The sequence below is a fragment of the Choloepus didactylus genome, chromosome 1 (assembly GCF_015220235.1).
Source record: "Choloepus didactylus isolate mChoDid1 chromosome 1, mChoDid1.pri, whole genome shotgun sequence".
Taxonomy (NCBI): domain Eukaryota; kingdom Metazoa; phylum Chordata; class Mammalia; order Pilosa; family Megalonychidae; genus Choloepus; species Choloepus didactylus.
In genome coordinates, this window is record NC_051307.1 from 152,919,361 (window position 1) to 152,939,988 (window position 20,628).

The window sequence follows — 20,628 nt, forward strand, 5'->3', positions numbered from 1 at the left end:
GACAAATAACAAAATACTTGAATTGAGGTAGATTTGTCAGCTCCGGAACTGGTCTTTCCAAAGAGCAGTTTAGAAGAGCAGTGAGCAAAAAGGAAGGTACTTGTGAATGGAGTTAAGACAGAAAAAGATCCACTACCGGTCTTCTAGGGAAGCCATTCTAAGTCACTCTTTTATTATGGTAATTTTGACACTATAAAATCCTCCTCATTATTGAACTTTACTGGTGACTTTTCTAAAAGCAAAAAACTGGAAGGATTTGGAATTAAACTCTTCAAATTCCTAGAAATAATTTTATTGTAGAAGAGACACACTGGAAAGGTAGTGGATCTAAAGTGGCACTAGTGTTGCCCTGGGTGGCAAAGTTAAGGTTGATTTACTTAATCTTTCTCCTTTTTTATATTTCCCAGGTTTTATATAATGAGTGTTTATTGCCTTTATACTCTAGGAAATTTTTACTTAAAAAATAAAAAGAAGAGAGATGGTGACAAAAGTTGGAAACCCACATGACTTAAGAGATGGCTTCAGTTTTCATCTCCTAGTGTGGTTAATGTCCAGGCACTGACACCAAACTCTTGCCCTGAGTGTTCAGAACCAGTGAATGAGTAGAGCACAGGGGCCCTAGAGTCATTAGGGTAAATGGACTCTGGGCTGATACCCTCTGGTACCCCAGGCATTTCCTGCTCTGGACTCCTGGCTCCTTGTTGGCAGCCAGTCTTGCCGGCTTTCCTCTCATCTTCAGGGTTCTAGCCCTTCCTCAGTGGCCTCTATTGTGTTGCCTCCTTCCAGGCAACTGCCAGCTTGGCATGATTCAGAATTATGAGTAATACTGAGTCCTGGTGAGACAGCCAGATGAGATAGCTACAACATACACCCAACTGGCTAAATGGGTCAACCTATTGGATGAAGTTATTTAAATGTAGGGGGTATACCTAACAAATAAAAAGATATTTATTACCTACAGTTGCTACTAATCACTCTTATAGGCAAAAGTTCATACCCAAGGTCAACATAATAAAACTATTCCAAAGAGTTTTGTCTTGATTTGGTATTTTTGTTGGACCTCAGGTGCATGAGACTGAATTAATCATACTCTTCATTTCACAGACCTCATTACCATGAGTGGCTCAAACGTCCAGATATTTTTAGAGTCAATTTGTTTTTTTTGTTTTTGTTTTTTTTTTATTAACACTTGTCCTTATATCTTTTTTTAGGCCCAAATCTTCTCCGCATTACATGTTAGAATCCTGGGTTCTCTCTAGTTTTTCCCAAATTCTTGAATGGATCCAAAGCCCCTTTATTGAGGAAAGCATTGACCCTACCAATCAGGCCTGCAGAAGAGGTGGATGGGGTCAGTGTTCCCAGAACCACAAGACATGGGAAGGGGGGGTTCCCCAAAGGAAGGGGTCCTGGGCAGATAAACAACTTACATCTTTTATCCCCACCATCAATATTTGCACTGAGCAGTCACAAGTCCTAAGAGAGGCTCCAATAGGTTGTCACACAGTATTGATTAAGAGGGTAGACTCTCCAGTCAGCCTGGGTTCAAATCCCAGCTTTCCCATTTTACATATTGTAGGTCTTGGATTAGTATTTAACCTCTGTAAGCCTCAGAATCTTCACCTGTAAAACAGCAATAATCATTCTCACCCCATAGGGTTATTGTGAGAATTAAATGAAATATTACTCATAAAGTACTTAATACAGATCCTTGCATATAAAGTATGCTCAGTAAAAAGTTAGATATGACGACGACAACGATGATGATGATGATCCATACTGGAGTGCCTCCACTGGGCAAAGTTACATTAAAAACTAGTAAGAAGCAGCTGACTCCTTTGTGCGCAGCTTAGCCGACTATCAGATGGTTGCTTTTGACTGAAACAAAATTCCTGATCCAATGTGGGCAGATGAGTGGAGCTGATTTCATTCAACACACATTACATTGCCTCAGCAACTTTATTTGTAAAGAACCCCTTGAGGCTGTTTTCCTCAGCAAGGGGATGCAAGGAGACAGACTAATTGGGTTTTGTAGATTCCTGTAATAGATGTTAATCATACTTGTGCCTGCCCATTTTCTTTTCACTAGCTTTTTAATACTTGGGGAAATTTCTACATTATGTGGCTTTCATCCCCACACATAGTGTTGAATTCCCAGCCTCCTTTGCAAATAAGACCCAGGCATGTGACATAGACACTACCAATTGGATGCACTTGCATGAGACTTTGATTCAAATGAGAGCAACATGAAGAAAGGGGGTCTGTTATGAGCTTTCATTCTGTAGGTGGTAGTGGAGGTGTCTGGCCTTTGGGGCAGAGTCTTGCAACGTCATTTTCCAGTGCAATGCATCTAAGAGGCTCACAGCAGTAGCAATTGAAGTAAGTTCGAGAATCTGCATTTAGTGCTTAGTTGTGGCCGCAATGGTAGCCAAATTTCTCACTAGTCCATTTCTAGAGAGAGAGTGACCAATAGTGAATTGGTCACTATTTTGGGAAAATTAGCCTTGAGACTGTTTCTCCAATTTTCTTAATGATAATGTGAACTATCTGTTGTTTTAAAATGCATCCCTTTTACTGCTTGAACTAGCCATAATGGACTCACTTGTTTGCAGTTCAGAAGCCTCATCAACACAATTCCTCTCCAGTGCAATAACCCAATTTTTATTCTTAGGCGTGGAAAAATTCTATTTTTCTCCCCAATATTTGTCTGCAAACATAAAAAATATTGAACTAACTTTTAGTTCTAAAAATCCTTGAGCACAAGAGTGTCTCTCTGTTGACTGGCGTGTGCTCAAGAATCCAAAGATTACAGGGAGTTCTAAATGTTTATAGTATCTACAAAAAACGAATTTGAAAAAGGCATTTTCATCACTGTGGAGTAAATATCATAACTCAACCCAGATAAAAGAACATAGGGAACTTCTGGTTTGATAATTCTGAAGCACTACAGGCATTATGGAAATGTCATGAACATGGTTGTTTCAGTTTTCCTGGCTGCCAATGCAAATAAAAACAATGGGAATTGACTGGCTCATGGTCTTGAGGGTAGGAGAAGTCCAAAATCAAGGCGTCATCAAGGAAATGTTTTCTTCCAAAAGACTGTGGCGTTCCATGGCTGGCTGCCTGTGATCCTTGGTCCTTGGTGTTTCTGTCACATGGCAGTACACATGGCAGCCTCTCGTGGCCTCTCCCTTCTCTTCCGTGTTCTGTTGATGTTCAGCCTCTGGCTGCTCTCTCTGGCTCTTTTCTTTCTGTGTGACTTTTACTCTACTTATAAAGGACTCCGGTAATCTGGATTAAAGCCCAGCCTGATTCATCTGGGCCACACCTTAACTGAAGTGACGTCTTGAGGAGATCTTATTTACAATGGGTTCCCACCCACAGGAATGAATGAAGTTTAGAACATGTTTTTCTGGGGTGCAGAGCTCCCAGCCACCATAATTATATTACCCACTCATTTGGGTTGCATAAAAGAATTTCCACACCTATTGTTTTCTAGATAATTTTCATTAGTTTTATGCATTTGTAACACTTATAAATCTAGAGACCCAGGTGGTGCATCTGGAGCAGTGTCATACTCAAGGAAGGACAGACCAAGCCTGAGTTCTAGATATGGCTCCAATCTCCAGAAGAACAGTTGAAAGGATCCAAGGACAGGGTCCACAGCAACTCCCATTATCTCTTCTCCCATCCCTTCCTTTCCCCTCAGCCTGATGCAGTCGAGGGTCCGTGCTCAGTCACCTTTCACGATAGGTAGAAATTATCCATATCTGAGCTAATTGTATTGGAAAAGGCCACTAAAAATCTACTTCAGACAGGCTCCAGAATCTCATAGCAGATAGTGGAAAAATACTTGAAAATTAGAAAATTAAATTTATTTTGCATTTAACAAAATTTTAGCTGTATTTACAACTATATACCAATTCTTGTAATGAACAGAGGGTAGCATATAGTTCTCTTCCTAATATTTGTTTGCAAACATTTAAAAATATTGAAGTAACCTTTAATTCTAAAAATCCTCAAGCACGAGAGTGCTTTTTTAGCATAATTTTCCCTATAAAACCTCATTATAGAAAATACAAATGTCCTTCCCTTTTTACTTTCACAGCATTATAATGAAGAGGATTACTTTTGGGAAAATATTATAGGGATTCATCATTTTTTTCTGGGCTTCTCCTTTATACTTTTGCATTCAAAGTCATTCTTTCTCAAAGGGACTTTTTGATCCACAACCTTCTTCAGTTTCTTTCCCTTGGCTGTTCATTGTAGTAACTCACCCAGATCTTCATTTGTCAAGAAAAAACTGTCATTCACCCACTTCTTTTAGCAGCACTTTACATCCATTTTATGAAATTTTGCATATTTTACAAGATCAGTACTGAGCTATGGCATGGATGTGCATTGTATTTACACTGCATTTTCAGATGTGTACAAGGTTGATGAATCGGCCAGAGACTAACCAACAAAGATGTTGACATAATGGGCCCAGCGAGATGCTAATATTACACAGCTAAGGTGTTTGAATAGGGTATAATTTTGTAAGTTGTCAGCTCATTGGCAAATATTTTCATATTCCCATAACTTTGATTCTCTGAACAACCTGGTAACTGCAGAATCGGCATAATATACTTTGGATAAAAAGGATCCTTCATCTACTACTATGCTTTTCTTTTGAGAATCCACCCACAGGGCTTTGTCCTCCCTTCCTCTCCCCTTTCTTATTGCCTGGAGTCCTGTGGCGCCCTGCCCATTATACCAACCCTTTATTGCAAATGTCTAGGAATTGGTCTCCCAGAGATATCTCATATGCACCTTCACAGTCCATTGGATCTCAGTTTTAACACATCAAACCTCCCAGGACATTCAAGGTTTATAATTTTGGTCAGAACTGTAGTTCCAAGTCAAATATGCATTTCTAATAGCAAATTACATGGGTCTTAGTAAACTGTTTTGAAATCACATGGTAAAATCAATATCTTTCTTAATGTGTAGCAATAGCAATAGAATAAGTATTGTGGAACCAAGCTAATTCTTTAGTGAAGCTATGAACACAGTCATCAGTTTAGACATTGAGGAAAGAAAATACTGTTGCATATTTATGTTCAAATAATTTTCTATCCACTTAGGCATGTTATTTCTTTGTGGTTTTTTCTTTTTTTAATTCTGAATATTAGCTTAGTTCTAAGAATCTGGCTACGATGACCCCAAATCACTACCAAAAAGTGAATTGAGCAATATTTTAACTTTATAATTTGAAACTATGACTTTTTAATAAAATATCATCTAAAACATTTATGCTGTTGGGTAACACATTCTTGAAATATGTGCAAAGTAAACAGTCATTTATTTTCCTCTTTGCTGTTTTTAAGCACTTTTTATTGGATTGAGGGTGTAAGTTTCAGGATATAATGTAGTTTGCCAAACTCTGTAATCCTTTTTTCTTAAGTCATGCAGGGTGTGGTGATATTAGAGCATTTAAAAAAATAAAATTAGTTTTTAGTGTTTTGTTCCTTTACTTTCTCAAAAATGTAAAATAATCTAAACCTCAGGGGAAGTTTTGGTTCCTACAGTATAAGCTACTGGAATCTCCCATTATTAAAAGTCAGATTATTCTCAATGGCCAATGTTTTTTTTCCTCTATCCATTCTTTTTCTTTATTAGAGAAGTTGTGGGTTTGCAGAACAATCATGCACAAAATACAGGATTCCCAAATATCACCCCACCATCAACAGCTTGCATTGGTGTGGAATATTTGTTACAATGGTGATAGCACATTTTTATAATTGTACTGTTAATTAAAGCCCATGGTTTAACTTAGGGTTCACTGTTTGTGTAGTGTAGTTCCATGGATTTTGTTTTTTTGTTGTTTTTTTTTAGTTCTTAATCTGTTACTTATGGCCAGTTTTTACTTCTTTCTTTGCTGGAGTGCTTGTGTTCCTAACATTATAAATCAGTTATTAGAAATTAGAAATAGAGTGTTGATTAGTACCACTTTAATGCTTTTTTTTTATTTTTTGGCTTAGAAAGGTGAAAATAACTTAGAAGTAACAACAAATTGAGGCATTTAAGTTAAGTTATATCTCTTGTGGTGGTGTGGTTGTTTAAAAATTTCAGTTGTCTCCTGAATCCAGTCTGTTTTTGTTTTTCTTTTATTAATCCCTGGTTACTGGGAAGCATTTAACAAAAATAAATGTTTCATTTTTCCCCTATAATTAAGTAAAGCAAAGCCTTGATTCCACGAGGTTGGAATCGTTCTTAAAAAAACAAATTCTCTGTAAAATTTAACTCATGGATACCACAGAAAGAAATGGTTGGCAAAGCTCTTTTAAGAACAGAGATACCAGCAAAGAAACACCATTTTCAGATTGTCGACATGATTCTCGTTGTCATCATATTTGACATACTTCATTCTTAATGACAAGTCACTTATACATACCTTGACTGAAAACGCATTTCTAAATCCCTACACAGAAACTATCTCCCTGGTAATTCTCACACAGGAGTAAAAAGCAGAAAATAATCTGAGATTGTGTGTGTATGTGTGTGTTTAAAGTAAGAACAAGATCCCTAGTATATTTCCCCTTTTCTTTACTTGGATCTGAGGCTTGAAGGAGTCAGAAATAAAGAAGTTTTTTGGGTTTTCCAGCAACCAGCAAGCGATAATACTTTTTTGCTTAAAAGCAACTGGGGAAAAAACACTCCCCAAAGCAAACAAACAACCCCTCCCAGTGACTTTTCTGTGGATCACGGAGCGAGGTTCCGCTTGGGTACCACTCTGCGGGGGTCCCCCTCATCCTTCGCCCCGCAGACGCTGCAGCCAGGAGGTGGGCAGTGGGTCCCGGGATGCCAGGACTAGACGCCCGCCCTCCTGTTGGAGAGGAGGCGGCCCTGGCCTCGGAGCCGCCCCTCCTGCCACCGAGAACAAACGGGATATTCAGCTGTGGCCTGTGGCTGCCAGAGCAACCCCTCAGGGGAAATTAAGCGTCGAGTCAGACTCCACGGTAATCGCGTTTAAAAGCGCGCTCACCTCGCCTGCCGCGCACACGCGGCTACCTGGGCTGGCCAGCGGCTGTGTGTGTGTGGGTGTGTGCGCGAGACAGGCGGTGTGTGAGCTAGTGTGTATGCCAGCGAGTGAGCCGGTCTGCGCGCCGGCGTGCAAGCCGGGTGAAGTGTGAGCCGGCGTGCAAGCCGGTGGGGTGCGAGTCCGGAGCGTCTACACCAGCCATGAGGGGCGCGAGCGCCTGGGCCCGGCTCTGCCTGCTGCTGGCTGCCGCCGCGCAGTTCTCAATGCAGCAGTCCCCAGAGAGGTAACACGACCCCTGCGCGGGCTCCCATCCTTCTTCCCTCTCTCCCTGCAGCTTCCCCGGCCGCCTTTCTCAATCCGCTTCGGAGCTCCCGGGGGATCTAGCACGCGACCCTTCGCTCAGCCCCTGGCGCTGAGCCTTCAGCGTGGTCGCCTTCTAGGACCCCCAGGACCGCGCCTGCCGCGGGGCTCCCTGCTGCACCCCTAACTCGGCCGGCCCGGCCACCACGTGGCGGGGGCGTAATCTGACTTGGCTTCTCCACTTCTCAAATGCATATGCGGGTTGGGGGCGATCACTAGGGCCCAAATTTGTGTACTTTCGTTTACTTCTGCTTTCTTCCTGCGGAGAGGCTTTGCCCAGAGGAGTAAGCCTGGGGTCAAACCCGAGTCGTGCGTGGCGCCCAGGAAACGGCTCCCTGGAAGTTAACTCTTCGCCCGCCACCAAGCTGGGGACCCCGCTGATGGCCAACGTTAGCATCTCCTCTTCCACCTCCTTCGCCGTCAACCTCCCCCTTTAATGGGAGGCTTTGCCACTGGCCAACAATTTTCAGAAAAGGGACGGAGAAGGAGGCATCGCCCTAAATCTGGGAACTTAAAACTTTTTATATTAACTAGTTCCTTGCCTACGTTTAAAACTGTGCACATCATTCAGTAGGACTGGTCTTCTCCACCAGCAACCCCTCGGTAAATTGATCCTTTTACCAATTTCCTAATAGGTTTTACCATCACTTGGAAAACTTGATTGGGTTTTTTGCTTGCTTGCTTGCTTGTTTGTTTGTTTGATCTTGTGTTACTATAATGAAACAACAGATGGTAGCTAGACCTAATGCTTTACCAGCTATAATTTAAATATTTTAAATGCTAGCAAGCTTTCAGATCCCTTATATGTTGCAGACATTTATTCATCAGCATGAGCTTTTACCCATATTCATATGCAACACCTTTCTGAAGCTGACATTAGATGTTAGACTGTATTTCAAATTAAGATGCCTTTCCTCTTTTATTTTCCCAGACCTGTTTTCACATGTGGCGGCATTCTTACCGGAGAGTCTGGATTTATTGGCAGTGAAGGTTTTCCTGGAGTGTACCCTCCAAATAGCAAATGCACTTGGAAAATCACAGTAAGCATTTTTAAAAAAAGGTATTCCCCTGAAAGTAGGTATTGGAAACAGTGGAAATCTGCTGCTTTTTTCCTCTGGTGTCAGGATTTGGGTTAGGGGCAAATGGCTGGAGTAGTGAAATGTTGGACTTACTTCAACTATTTGGGAGATTTTTGTTAATAGAACTAGTGGTGTTCTGCATTAGTGATTAGAAAGGGCACAAGATAGTGTTTGAAGGAATAAATTCTTAAAGCAGATGTGTTACTGAAAGCCCAGCCTGACTCAGTTGAATTTTATGGATTCGAAATTAGGGCAACTTTTAGTTAGTCAAAAGCCTGTTGTTAATGACTGTTAGTAGCTATTTGTTGCCTAAGCCTGAGCCTTGCATAAATGTCTCCCAGTGGGAAATAGAAGATCAAAGGTGGTACTTACTCCTGACTCCTTTATATCCATTAGAAAAAAAAAGGAAAAAATCCCAAAGAACATCCCTGGATTGAAACCTGTACTAAAGGCAATCTAAGAGTAGAGAATAACAGCAACAACCACAACAAAAAGCCCAAAGAGCAAACCAGGGTTAATAAAATGCCATGCTGGTTAGTAAGAGTGTAGATTATGTTGAGTCAAGATAAGTAGCTTGATTTGGAGACAGCCAGCCAAGAACAAAAATGTCTGGATTTAGAGTCAGCTAAATTGAGTCATCTTTCCAGCGAATGTAGCAGTGAGTGTTATCTTCATTTTTTATTGGGAAGTTGCTTGGTAATTGGCCACATTGGATTACCAGGAACTTCACTCAGATTGTGCCCCCCACTGATTATGATTTTTAAAACAGCTACCATTTATTGAGCACTTACTGTGTGCCAGGCACCATGCCAAGCAGTTAACAAGCATAATCCTCATTGAATCCAACTGTGAGAAGGTAACTATTATTATCCTCATTCTATAGATGAGGTAGCTGAGGCTTAGAACAGTTATATAAACTAACGACGTCGAACTGTTTGTAAACCCAACTTTTATGCAAAGCAAAGCTTATTTTGCAAAGAGGCATTCACACCAAGAAGGATCATTTGACAGATATGCCTCCATTCCCATAATATACAACTTGGCTCTTACATGCACTGATGTCCTTCTATAAAAATATCTATGTCTAATGAACTGACACAGGTTTTATTATGTTATTGTAGCACATGGGGCAAGGAGAGAATGAGTCACAGAAAGCAGCTTTAAAAGATGGATATTAGCATGAGTGTGAAATAAGGTTCAGAAACAAACATAAATGTTACTTGATTTTCATGTTTTAATTCTGTTAAATGTCTAAAAGTTTAAAATGATTGAAGAAAATTATGTGTCTATTAAGTAGAAATTCTTGCTTGGCCTTGTGTTTTGGGTATTGTGGGGCAGTGTTGGTCTGGCATCAAAATTTGACTGGAGGGTCCAGTGATGGTTTTTCTTTTTAAAGGAGACGTGTGCCTTTGGAAAGAACTGACTGCCTCATTCTTATGTGTGGGGGCAGGGGTTGTATAGTGGATGTTCTGTTGTGGTGTAATGTAAAGCATTCGACTTAGCAGTCAGATTCCCCTGGGAGTCTGCATCACTCAAAAGTTGTGTAACCAGGATTTATCTTCTCTAAACCTCAGGACTGGTGTGAAGGTAAAAATGAGATAGTGCAAGACCTTCAGCTCAGTGCCTAGGCCATAAGTGCTCAATAAATGTTAGCCATTACTGTTATTGTCATCATCCTCGCTATTGCTGGTATTGGGTTTCCTTCCTTCTGACCCAGTAATAGGGCAGGTCACTGACACCCCCACCACACCGCCACCACCACATTGGCTGAGCTGGGCTTAGTATCCAACTCAAAACAACTCAGACTTTTATGGAATAACCTACTTGGTCATCAACATCTAGGAGTACCTTATTTCTGTGCTTGGGTTCTCTTATAATCATACTGGAGAGATTCTTTATAAGTTAGGATTATGTCAGCTGCCAGTAACAGAGACCCAAAATAACAGTGACTCCAGCAAAAGTTTGGTTCTCTCTCATGTAAAGGAACCTGAAGGTAGGCAATCCAGTATTCTCCTCCCTGCTGCTCTGTCACCTTAGCATGCTACCTTGTTAAACAAAGTAATTGCTGAAGTTCCAGCCATCATGTCCACATTCCAGCCAGCAAAAAGGGAGAGAAGAGGAAACGTTTACATCCTCCCTTTAAGGACACTGTGTAGAAGTTGCACACAACTCAAGCTTGCATTTCATTGGCAGGTTCTTAGTTACCTGGCCTTTCCTAGTTGCCAAGAAGCTGGAAAATGAAGGCTTCATTTCAGGCAGCCATATCCTCCACTAAAATTCAGGTCTTTTGTCACTGTGGAAGGGAGGAAAAACAAGCAGAAGATGAGCAGTCTCTGTAACATATTTGTTTGTGGTGTGCCCAGGCTCTCTGGTCTAAAGTTCATGAAGTCAGGATGAGTTACAAATACCAGCTTTTTTTGAAAGACATATATATATCTTTCAAATATATATAAATATATATATATTTAGAAAGCATAGCTAATACAAAAGAAAGGACTGCAAGATTTGCTCTTTCAGTTTTCACTCTTAGCCAGTGAGTTTATTCTATTTCAAGGTCTATCTCTTTTATTTTTGCATATGAGTAGCTATATGAGTAGCTACCAAGAACTTCCAGAGGAGCTAGCATATTCTCCTAGTGACTTAGTTTCCCAGCTGCCAAAACAAATACCATGCGGTGGGTTGGTTTCACAGCAGGAATTTACTGGCTCACAGTGTCAGAGACTTGAAAGCTTGCTTGCTTCTTCCTGGGGTCAGTATCTTCTTGCTGGCCAGCAATCTTTGGGGTTCCTTGGCTTTTCCATCACATGGTAATGCACATGGTGGCATCTTCTTTGTCTTCCAGATTCTTTTGACCTCCCAGCTTTTGGCTGTTCCTCATGACTTTTCTTCTGTGTCCGATTTCCCTTGCTTATCAGGACTTCAGCCATATTGGGTTAAGACCCACCTTCATTCAGTCCAGGCACACCTTTACTAATAAAATCTTCAGGGGTCCTAGTTACAAATGGGTTTTCACACCACAGGACCAGGGATTGGGACCTGAACATGACTTTTGTGGGGCACGTGATTCTGTCCCCAACACTTGGTTCTAATTGCAGCCTCAACAGAATGTTCACAAAGTCCTTTTGTCTCCTCCAGGCCTCAGTTTGACATTTGTATTTCACAAGGAAAAGCATGAATCCATTTGTAAAAATTTTCCTAGTTTTTCACAAACCTCTTACTTCTAATGGTCCTCTAACTTCTGGTCCTTTGGTATATCAGCATAACAGAAGAGAGCTCGCCAGCTCCTGTAGATCCTAGGGGAGAAGCAAAGAGGAGAACTGTAGTCCAGTTAAAGCCAGTAGTCTTGAGATCTTTCATTCATTCAACAAACGTTTTTGAATGCTTACATAGTGTTGGGTATGCTGGGATTATGATAACGGTATCTTTTTTGCTGGCTGGAGCAAGACAGACAAATTCCTTGCTTTCATGCAGCTAGCATTCTGGTTTGGGGAGGCAGGCAATTAATGTTTAAGCAAATAAGTAGATAAGAATATATCAAGCAGTGATAAATATTTTGTAAAAATAAAACAGTGGGAATGCAAAATGGTACAGCCATTTGGAAGGCAGTCTGGCAGTATCTTACAAAGCTAAACTTAAACTTACCATACAATCCAGCAATTGTGTTCCTTTACCCTAATGAGTTGAAAACTTAGGTCCATACAAAAACCTGCACACAAATGTTTGTAGCAGCTTTATCAATGAATGCCAAATTTTGAAGCAACTGAGATGTCTGTCAATAGGGGAATGGATAAACAAACCATGGTGCATACTTAAAATGGAATATTATTCAGTGATAAAAAGAAATGAGCTATCAAGCCACAAAAAGACATGGAGGAAACTTAAATGCATATTGCTAAGTGAAGGAAGCCAGTCTGAAAAGGTTACATGCTTTATCATTCCATTCTGGAAAAGGCAAAACTTTGGTGACAGTCAAAAGATCAGCAGTTACCAGGGGTTCAGGGCTAGGAGGAGAGGGATGAACAGGTGGAGCACAGGGCATTTTTATAGGAAGTCACACTATTCTGTATGATATTGTAACGTTGGATGCATATATTATGCTTTACCCATAGAACTGTACAACACAAAGAGTGAAGGAATCCTAATGCAGGCTGTGGACTTATAGTTGATAATAATGTATTAACAATGATTCATCAGTTGTAACAAATGTACCACTCTAATGCAAGATGTTAATAGTAGGAGAAGCTGTGATTGGGGGGTGGGAGTTGGGGTTGGGGAGTGGAGAGGGGGTATATGGGAACGCTGTATTTTCTCCACAACTTTTTTGTAAGCCTAAAACTGCTCTAAAAATAAAGTCTAAAAAGGTTGGGGAAAACCCCAGAGTGGTAGAATATTGTATGATTCCATTATATGAAATATTCAGAAAGGAGACAGCAAGTAGATTTGTGGTTGTCTCAGGCAGGAGGTAGGTAAGGGAATTAGCAGTAAATGGGCATGAGGGATCTTATTGGGGGGATGGAAATGTTCCAAAACTGACTTGTGGTGATGATTGCACAACTTGGTAAATTTACTAGAAACCATTAATTGTACATTTTGAAATGGGGGAATTTTATGATATGTAAAATATACCACAAACAGTTTTATAAAAAAGAAAACAGACTGGTGGATAGAGAGAGGCTATAGAGCTACTTTAGACAGGGTTGATGGGGAAGTCCTCTCTGAGGAGATAACATTTTAAACTGAGGCATTTTAAGATGAGGAGCCAGACTGGGGAAGAGCTTTTTAGTCAGAAGGACCAGAAAGTGTAAAGGTGGAAGAAAAGCGATTTGTCTGAAGAAAAGTCAGGAGGTCAGTGCGGATGGAACAGAATGAGCAAAGGGGACAGAAGAAGGAGATGAAGGAAGAAAGGCGATCAGGGCCCTGTAAGACAGGGTGGGGAGTTTGAATCTTATTTTGAGTGGGAAGCCAGGGAAAGTCTTTATCAGGGGAATGGGGTGATCTGATTTTAAAATGTCGTCATGGCTGCTACGTGGAGGATGAAATGTAGGGCAGTAAAAATGGAAGCAGGGAGAGCAATTAGGAGCTATTGCAGTAACTAAGAGTGAAGAAGGTGGTGTATAGTGGGGTGGTAAAAGGGAAGATGAAGAAGCTGAGAGTCTTCTGCCTAAAGTAGTTTATTCAGCAGTTCTGAATGCATTTAGGGTTTAGTGTCACCAGCTGAGAGATGAGGACACCAGGCTCTGACCCTCACTTGACCACCATTCCTGCTAGGACTCTGCTTGGTATGGCTTCATCCAAGGCAATCTGCTAAAGGCTGTGATCTAGTCCATTTTTCTGCTTGTGCCGTCAGTAAATCAAGATACAGCCCAACTGGGTGATTCAGTGTCACTTTTATTAAAATGTCACAGAGCCCCTCAAGATAGGAGAGTCTCAGAGTGGCTCTCAAGTTCCTGTAACTGGTTAGAAATATCCTGCTTAACCTTCCTTGCCTTCACCCCCCCCCCCCAACCATTCTTCCATGCTGGAGATGTGTCCCAGCAAAGTGGTTTTACCACTTAATTGTTTTCATTAACTTCCATATCTTATCAGTGGAAGAATGGGGAAGTCTGACTTTAACATCTGTATTCTTTAAGAAAGATGAATTATAGTTGTCTTAACCAAACATTTTAGCTAATCATATTGGACTTTCTGGTAAGGTAGTATAACCTACAGATTGGAAATTTAGATTTTTCCTCAAATTATGATATCTTAATATTTTCATAGGAATTTCTCTTGACATATTCAAGAGCGGCACTGCCCAGTACGCTGTTGATACTGATCAAAAGCGGTGGATTCTCTTCCTGATGCACTCAAATGACCAATTACTGAGACACCAGGGTTTCAAAGAGAGAAAGAGCTTATTGCTAAGTGCAAAGCAAATCGGACACCCTAATTGGACTAAAAATCCATCTCCCTGAACTGCAGTAACTCTGACAGATAGTTTTATAGTATCAAAAGATGGGCAGGTTTTAGGATAATGAGCACCATGGCTCAAAATGATGAGGTTAGAGATGATCTAATTATTGAGCATGTGCAGATTGATTATGTGCTTAGTCACAGAATGTATGTTAGAAAATGGTGGCCTTAATATGATGATGGGTGTGATTTTTAGTATTATGTATAATAGTGTATATTGCATAGTACTTTAGTGTATGTTGAGGACAAAGGTTGTTCATACTGTTTGGTTGTACTTCTGTTTTGCAAATGGGGAAATTGGTATTTGTTCTGCATGGTTGTTGGAGTTACGATTCGAAGTCAAGCCTCTTGACTCTGCTTTTTCTTTTTTGTTCACTGACTCTTGGTAGCATCAACTAGTGATGGGTTTTACTGATTAATTTGGGTTAGAATTTTTTCAAAAGTGGATGACTAGAGATTAAATCAGAGAACTTGAGGACTAAGAAATCGTTAAACATTCTGTAATCCATGAGTGAGTTGAGGGTTTCTTAGTTTCATGTAGGGGGTGATTTTCCAAACTATAACCTAAGGGGCATCTTCATAAAATACCCTAGTCCTCATTTGTGTGTTTGGGGGTGGGAGTGAGGAGTTGAGTGTGATTTGACAGCTCAGTACTTTGGAAAATGGTTGCCATCCTTCTTCCAAATGGGCTTGGAAGACAACAGGATCGGATTGAAGCAAGAGTCACCATGATTAAAAGCTGAGAACCAGTAGTAATTCCACCTGTCAAGCCTGCATCAAGATATGGAACCCAAAATATTGGCATACCACCACCTGGGCCTCTGGGGCTATCACAGTGGTTCTCCTGCAGTGTACACTTGAAAAGGAGTAAGATAGTGTGCAGGAGATAGGAAGACATCTCTGAGATCACTAAAGGAGGAAGGGTTGAGTAGACCATTCATTGTCAACCAAAACATAGCCAGTGTGATGCACTTCACTGCTACAGATGCAAAAAACATTTTCAAAGAGCCCATTGGGCGCTGAAACTGCTAGGTGCCAGAGACACACAGATGAGTCATAGCAGAGGGAACCCTGGGTTGCTGCCTGCCATGATGTGTCCCCCGGCCTCTGAGAGGGAAGTGCTCTACAGGCACTTTGCACCCTTGCCTCCACACACACCCCTAGCACAGAGATCACCATTCCCTTAATGGTTTCACTGTAAATTCATTGGAAACTTGGGAAATCATGAACGTTTCTTCTTGATTTGTTCAACTGTAATTGCTCACTTTACAACCCCGTATTAGAGATTCATATTGATGATCTGACACAAAAATACACATTAGGAGCAATATAATATCTTGTGAAATCAACTCTGCTCAGAGTTTGACTTGGCCTGCGTAAGGTATAGACAAGTAAGTAGAACTGGCTGAACCTTTGTTTATAGCAACTGTGCAAATTAGAGCAAACTTGAAGCTATAACCTTCTGGGAACCCGCCTTGAACAGCAGTTACGTGGGGATTGTTATTTAAAACTGGTTTCCTTAGTTAAAATTAAATGCTGCATCTGCATGCACTAGGAATTTCTGTTATTATCTAACAAAAATAGCAATTTTTTTTGGTGTGCAGAAAAGAGCAAAAATAGTTTTATTCTTAGATTTAAAACTGGGCATAATTTACAAATCAGTTTTTAAAATGCAGTAATCCATGTATGTGTTCCTAATGTCACAAATCATTATTGAAATGACAAGGCTTTTATTTAATATTTTTATCTTCTATTTATTCCAAAAAGATTTTAAAGGTACTGAAAGTGAGTGCCAATTATTTAAAGTTTCAATTCTTACTTTCAGCACAAATCTGGGTTGGGAAAAGTCAGCAAACATTTGAGCAGTTTAACACTTTGAATCAGATGCCCACCTATAAAACAACTTTTTATCCCTTTAACTCTGAAGAAAGTAATTGAGAGGCTCCCAGAGTCACAGATCTTTGCTTGAAATGGGAGAATTATAGCAATGAGAATCAAGTCAGTCCTATTTAAGCTAAAAGCATGAGACAAATTTTTCCTTTTTTAGCTACTTCATGTGGAAGGGGAAAAAAAGCATAAAGTTTTATATGTTAAAGGTCTTCATATTCCCTAGGTAATGCCTATGCTATTGACATCTACCTATTTTTTCTGTTCAGCTGGAACTAAATATACTTGTCATGGTATAGCTTGCAGATCTAGAATACTTATGTATGTTTTAAAAATATACCTTCAAATGTATTGTATCATTTTATTTCATCCACATCACAACTCTATGAAATTGGTGGAGTAGGTATTAGTCTGCCCATTTCATAGATGGGGAAACTGAAGTCTAAAGAATGTATCTTGCCTAAAATCACCACGCTTTTAAGTGGTATACAAAGACTAGCATAAAATTCTCTGACTCAATTATACTGTTATGCACTTCTTTAATAAATAAGTAAATATTCATTCAGTGTTTGTTGAGTACTTACTGTGTGCTAGGCATCATGCTGAGCCCTGGGGATAAAAAAAGGTGGGGCATAATTTCTGTCCTCGGAGTTTATATTCTGGTGGGGTGTTAGACAAGAGAAGCAGTAACAGTTATGGTTGTAAATTATTATGATGCTCAATATAAGTAGTTTTAAATTTGATAATTTGGCTTTTTTGCATTTTTAAAAATTATTGAATGTCTTAGATTATTCAATTTGAAAATAATTATTGCCCCATGCAAAGAGTAAAAGGTGTTATGACCCATTTTACATCTGTGCTACTCTTAGACTTGAGAAATTGCTACTGTGTCTTTTTTAAGGGCTTGACATCACAGGGATATTTTACAACACGTGCCTTGATATTTCCAAATATACCTAGTGAACAATTATTTAAAGGCATTTTTGCACCATTGCCTTGGGGTACATTCATTACTAATGTATATTGAAGTAATACTGAACCATTCTCCAGAAGACTGATTAAATTTAAATGACATTCACATTTATTTTAAAGAAATAGTAGATTAAAAATATGTGGTTACCAATAAAATTACATTAAAAAATATTTGGTTGGTTTATGTTTTAGTTTCTAGGCTGCTAAAACAAATACCATACAATGGGTTGACTTAAGAACAGGAATTTATTGGCTCATAATTTCAGAACCTAGAAGGCTTGCCTTCTCCTGGAGGCAGTATATTCTGGCTAGCCACAATCTTTGGGGTTCCTTGGCTTTTCTGTCACATGGCAATGCACATAGCAGCATCTTCTTCTTTCTCTTCTGGGTACCATTGACTTCCAGGTTCTGGCTGTTCCCCATGTCTTTTCTCCTTCTGTGTCCTATTCCTTTTGTTTATAAGAACTTCAGCCGTATGGGATTTAAGGCCCACTCTCATTCATTTTGGGCAACCCTTAACTAATAGCATCTTCAAATGTCCTGCTTACAAACAGGTTCACACCCATAGACCAGGGGTTGGGACCTGAACGTGCCTTTTGTGGGAGACAAGACTCAATCTCCAGGAGGAGCCACTTCTTTCTGCCCTGTCACCTTTGTACGGCTTCGTGATAAGAAAGTCAGCAGTGGTGGGGGTTATGGTATGTGAAAAATGAAACTTGTAGTGATGTTCTGGTAAGATCAATTGTAGGTATATAATTTGAGAAAACAAATAGTGAATTTAGGGAGTAATTCAGTGTTTAAGTTGCTCAGTTATACCTAAGGGCATAGCAAGGGCTCTAAAATTACTGTGACTATTATTTGCCTGTGTAACTACAGCAGGACAGATGGGGGATGGAATTTGGGCTTAAATTCCATGTAGGATTTAGAATTATATGGAGCCTTAAATTTCAATTTTAACTATGGGTGTTAATTTTTAAAAATACATATATATTTGTTATTCTAGGTTCTGTTATTTCAGCTGCTTGAATAGTAATTTAACCCCATGATTGACTTAGTACAATTTATACCTAATTCCTTAGTAAAGATGAGTACAATTAACAGAGAATGTCTGATTACCCGAGCCTGAGAACTGTTTGTGTGAAATGGGATAAGAGCACTATAGCTGTTTTTTGCTTTTTTGTTTGGTTTTAATTAAGAGAGTCTAATTCAGAGACTTGATGATTCTTAGGACACATAAACTGTTCCAGTTAGGTTTCAGTGAATAAGATACTAGAAGAATTAAAAAGTTTTCCTTGCTGCAATAAATCTTTCTGGGAAGCAGGGTGACTATAAATCCTGAATGAATAATTAAGTGGATGACATTTTCCCACTGGGATCTCTGTCCAGTTTTCCTAAATTTAGATTTCTGCTTGCTTTAAGGGCTTTCTGTTGGCTTGTTTTTGTTTTCTTTTTTTTTTTCTCTTTCACATAGAAATCAAATGTTTTTACTAATTTAAAACCTGATGTTTATAAATATGCTCATTTGTTTGTACTGCTTGTTCTTTTAGTGCTATGTTCAGGCAGATGCCTTAGAAAGGGTTTAGTGGAGAAGAAAATGTGAAAACATGAAAATGAAATCTTCATAGGGTATTTTTTTTTCTGAAGGAGATTCTCTTTAATAATATATTAATGACCAAAAAAAGTTGTTCTTTCTTGAAACATCACATAATAACAGAGCACAAGGATAAGAGCATTAAAAAAAAAAAAAAAACTCTATTAAAAAGCAGTTTAAATTGAGAAGTCATTTAATAGAACACCCAGAAGGGATTTTTAAGAATGTATTATTAAAAATATTTTTGAAGTTACTCTCACAACTCTTAGCAAGCTCCCGAGTTCAATTTAAGATGTATATAAGATAGGCGAATTTGAATTGTTCCATAAATTTTCAGATGTCTTAAAATTTTTCTGGTATTGACAGTAAAAAAGAGAGAGGTCTCGTTTTTGGTTGCTTTATGCTGGAGATCAGAGGAGCACTTAAAGGATTCCTAATTCTAAGGGTTTCTTTTTTCCACATTGTTCTGCTTAGAGTTAGGAAAGTGCTCCTGTGGTTGGCTGCTGTCTCGTGTTCCTTGCACAGAGAAGTTTTATGTGTGTGCATTATTGTTCCTTGACCCTACCAAAAATGTAACCACTACCCTTGACTTACACCATCACACCTTATAATTTAGCAGCTTTATCAACCGTGGAGATAGAGCTCTGGGGCTCTGTTGAATTTCTTACTCTAAGAACTTGGGAGAAAAGAAGTGTTTTCTTCAGATATGTTGTTTGTTAGATCATGAGAGTTGGTGTGGCAAGTCTCTGGAAAACCAATATAAACATCTAAAAATAAATGGAACACCCACGCAGAAGCAGGGAGTTGGTATTAAAGCTGCCCGAAGCACAAGCCCTGCCACTAAATATCTCCTCTCTTTCACCACCTCACCCCACAAGACACCCCTGAGCATTGCATATAATAAAACAGTGTTTTCCAAAATGTGGAAGGAGGGAGAGAACACTGAGTCAGAGAGGGGCTGCTTCATGACTATCTTGACAAGAAGAGGGCCACAGGAAGCCAGTGGCAATGCTACTGATGCTAAATGCTCCTAGAAATGAATTTATAGGGGTCTGATTGCTAAATACTGATCTTCCAAAGTCCCTTATTCACAGCATCCCCAGGATTTCCTGGGCTACAATAGCCTGCTTCAACCGTTAATTCATTAAAAATATTTTTAAAGTACCTACCAGAGAGATTAGGTACAGGGCTGGCACAGGCAATAGAATGATTGGAAAACCCTGAATGGGGGTGGGGAAGGTAAGAAGGCTCTCACCGGTCAGGGGGATGGCTTGGAAATAATTGTGGCACAAGGTGACAGGGATCATGGCGGAGAGATATTATGTGTCCACCCCAGTGGTTTGGGGGATGGGCATTGGAAAGTCATACAGACCTGGGTGTGAATCTCTGTTCAGGCATTCTGAACTCTCTTATGTTGGTGTCATGGATCTGAGGGTTGGACCATAGGATGGTGTGAGAATTGAAGGAGGTAGTACATGAATAGCCCTTGGATAGTGCTTGGCATAAGCAAGCACTCAGTAAATGGTGGTGATGTTGATTTTTATTTTTATTTTTTACCTCTTCCATGGCTGTAATAAGGCAGAAAGTGTGGTGTTTGTGTAGAATTTGTCTACAGGCCAACTCCTTTCGAGCTGGATGGTAATCCCTTTGGGGCATGGCTAGCTCCCATTGGAAATACCCATTCCTACTCACTATGTCCATTCTTCATTTAAAATATGATCTTTCATAACACTTTGTCCACAGAAGTGCTTCCAAACCCTCCTTAC

At 39.8% G+C, this 20,628-nt stretch overlaps 1 protein-coding gene across 1 annotated transcript in view; it reads left to right on the forward strand.

Annotated features, from left to right (window-relative positions):
* The first annotated feature begins 6,959 nt into the window (after nt 1–6,959).
* The window catches only part of PCOLCE2 (procollagen C-endopeptidase enhancer 2), a 105,716-nt gene continuing 92,047 nt past the window's right edge, over nt 6,960–20,628 (forward strand). Inside the window, exons 1-2 of the mRNA XM_037827746.1 lie at nt 6,960–7,304; nt 8,313–8,421. Coding sequence (XP_037683674.1) covers nt 7,222–7,304; nt 8,313–8,421 — 192 coding nt within the window. The 5' untranslated portion in view covers nt 6,960–7,221. The remainder of the gene's footprint in view (nt 7,305–8,312; nt 8,422–20,628) is intronic.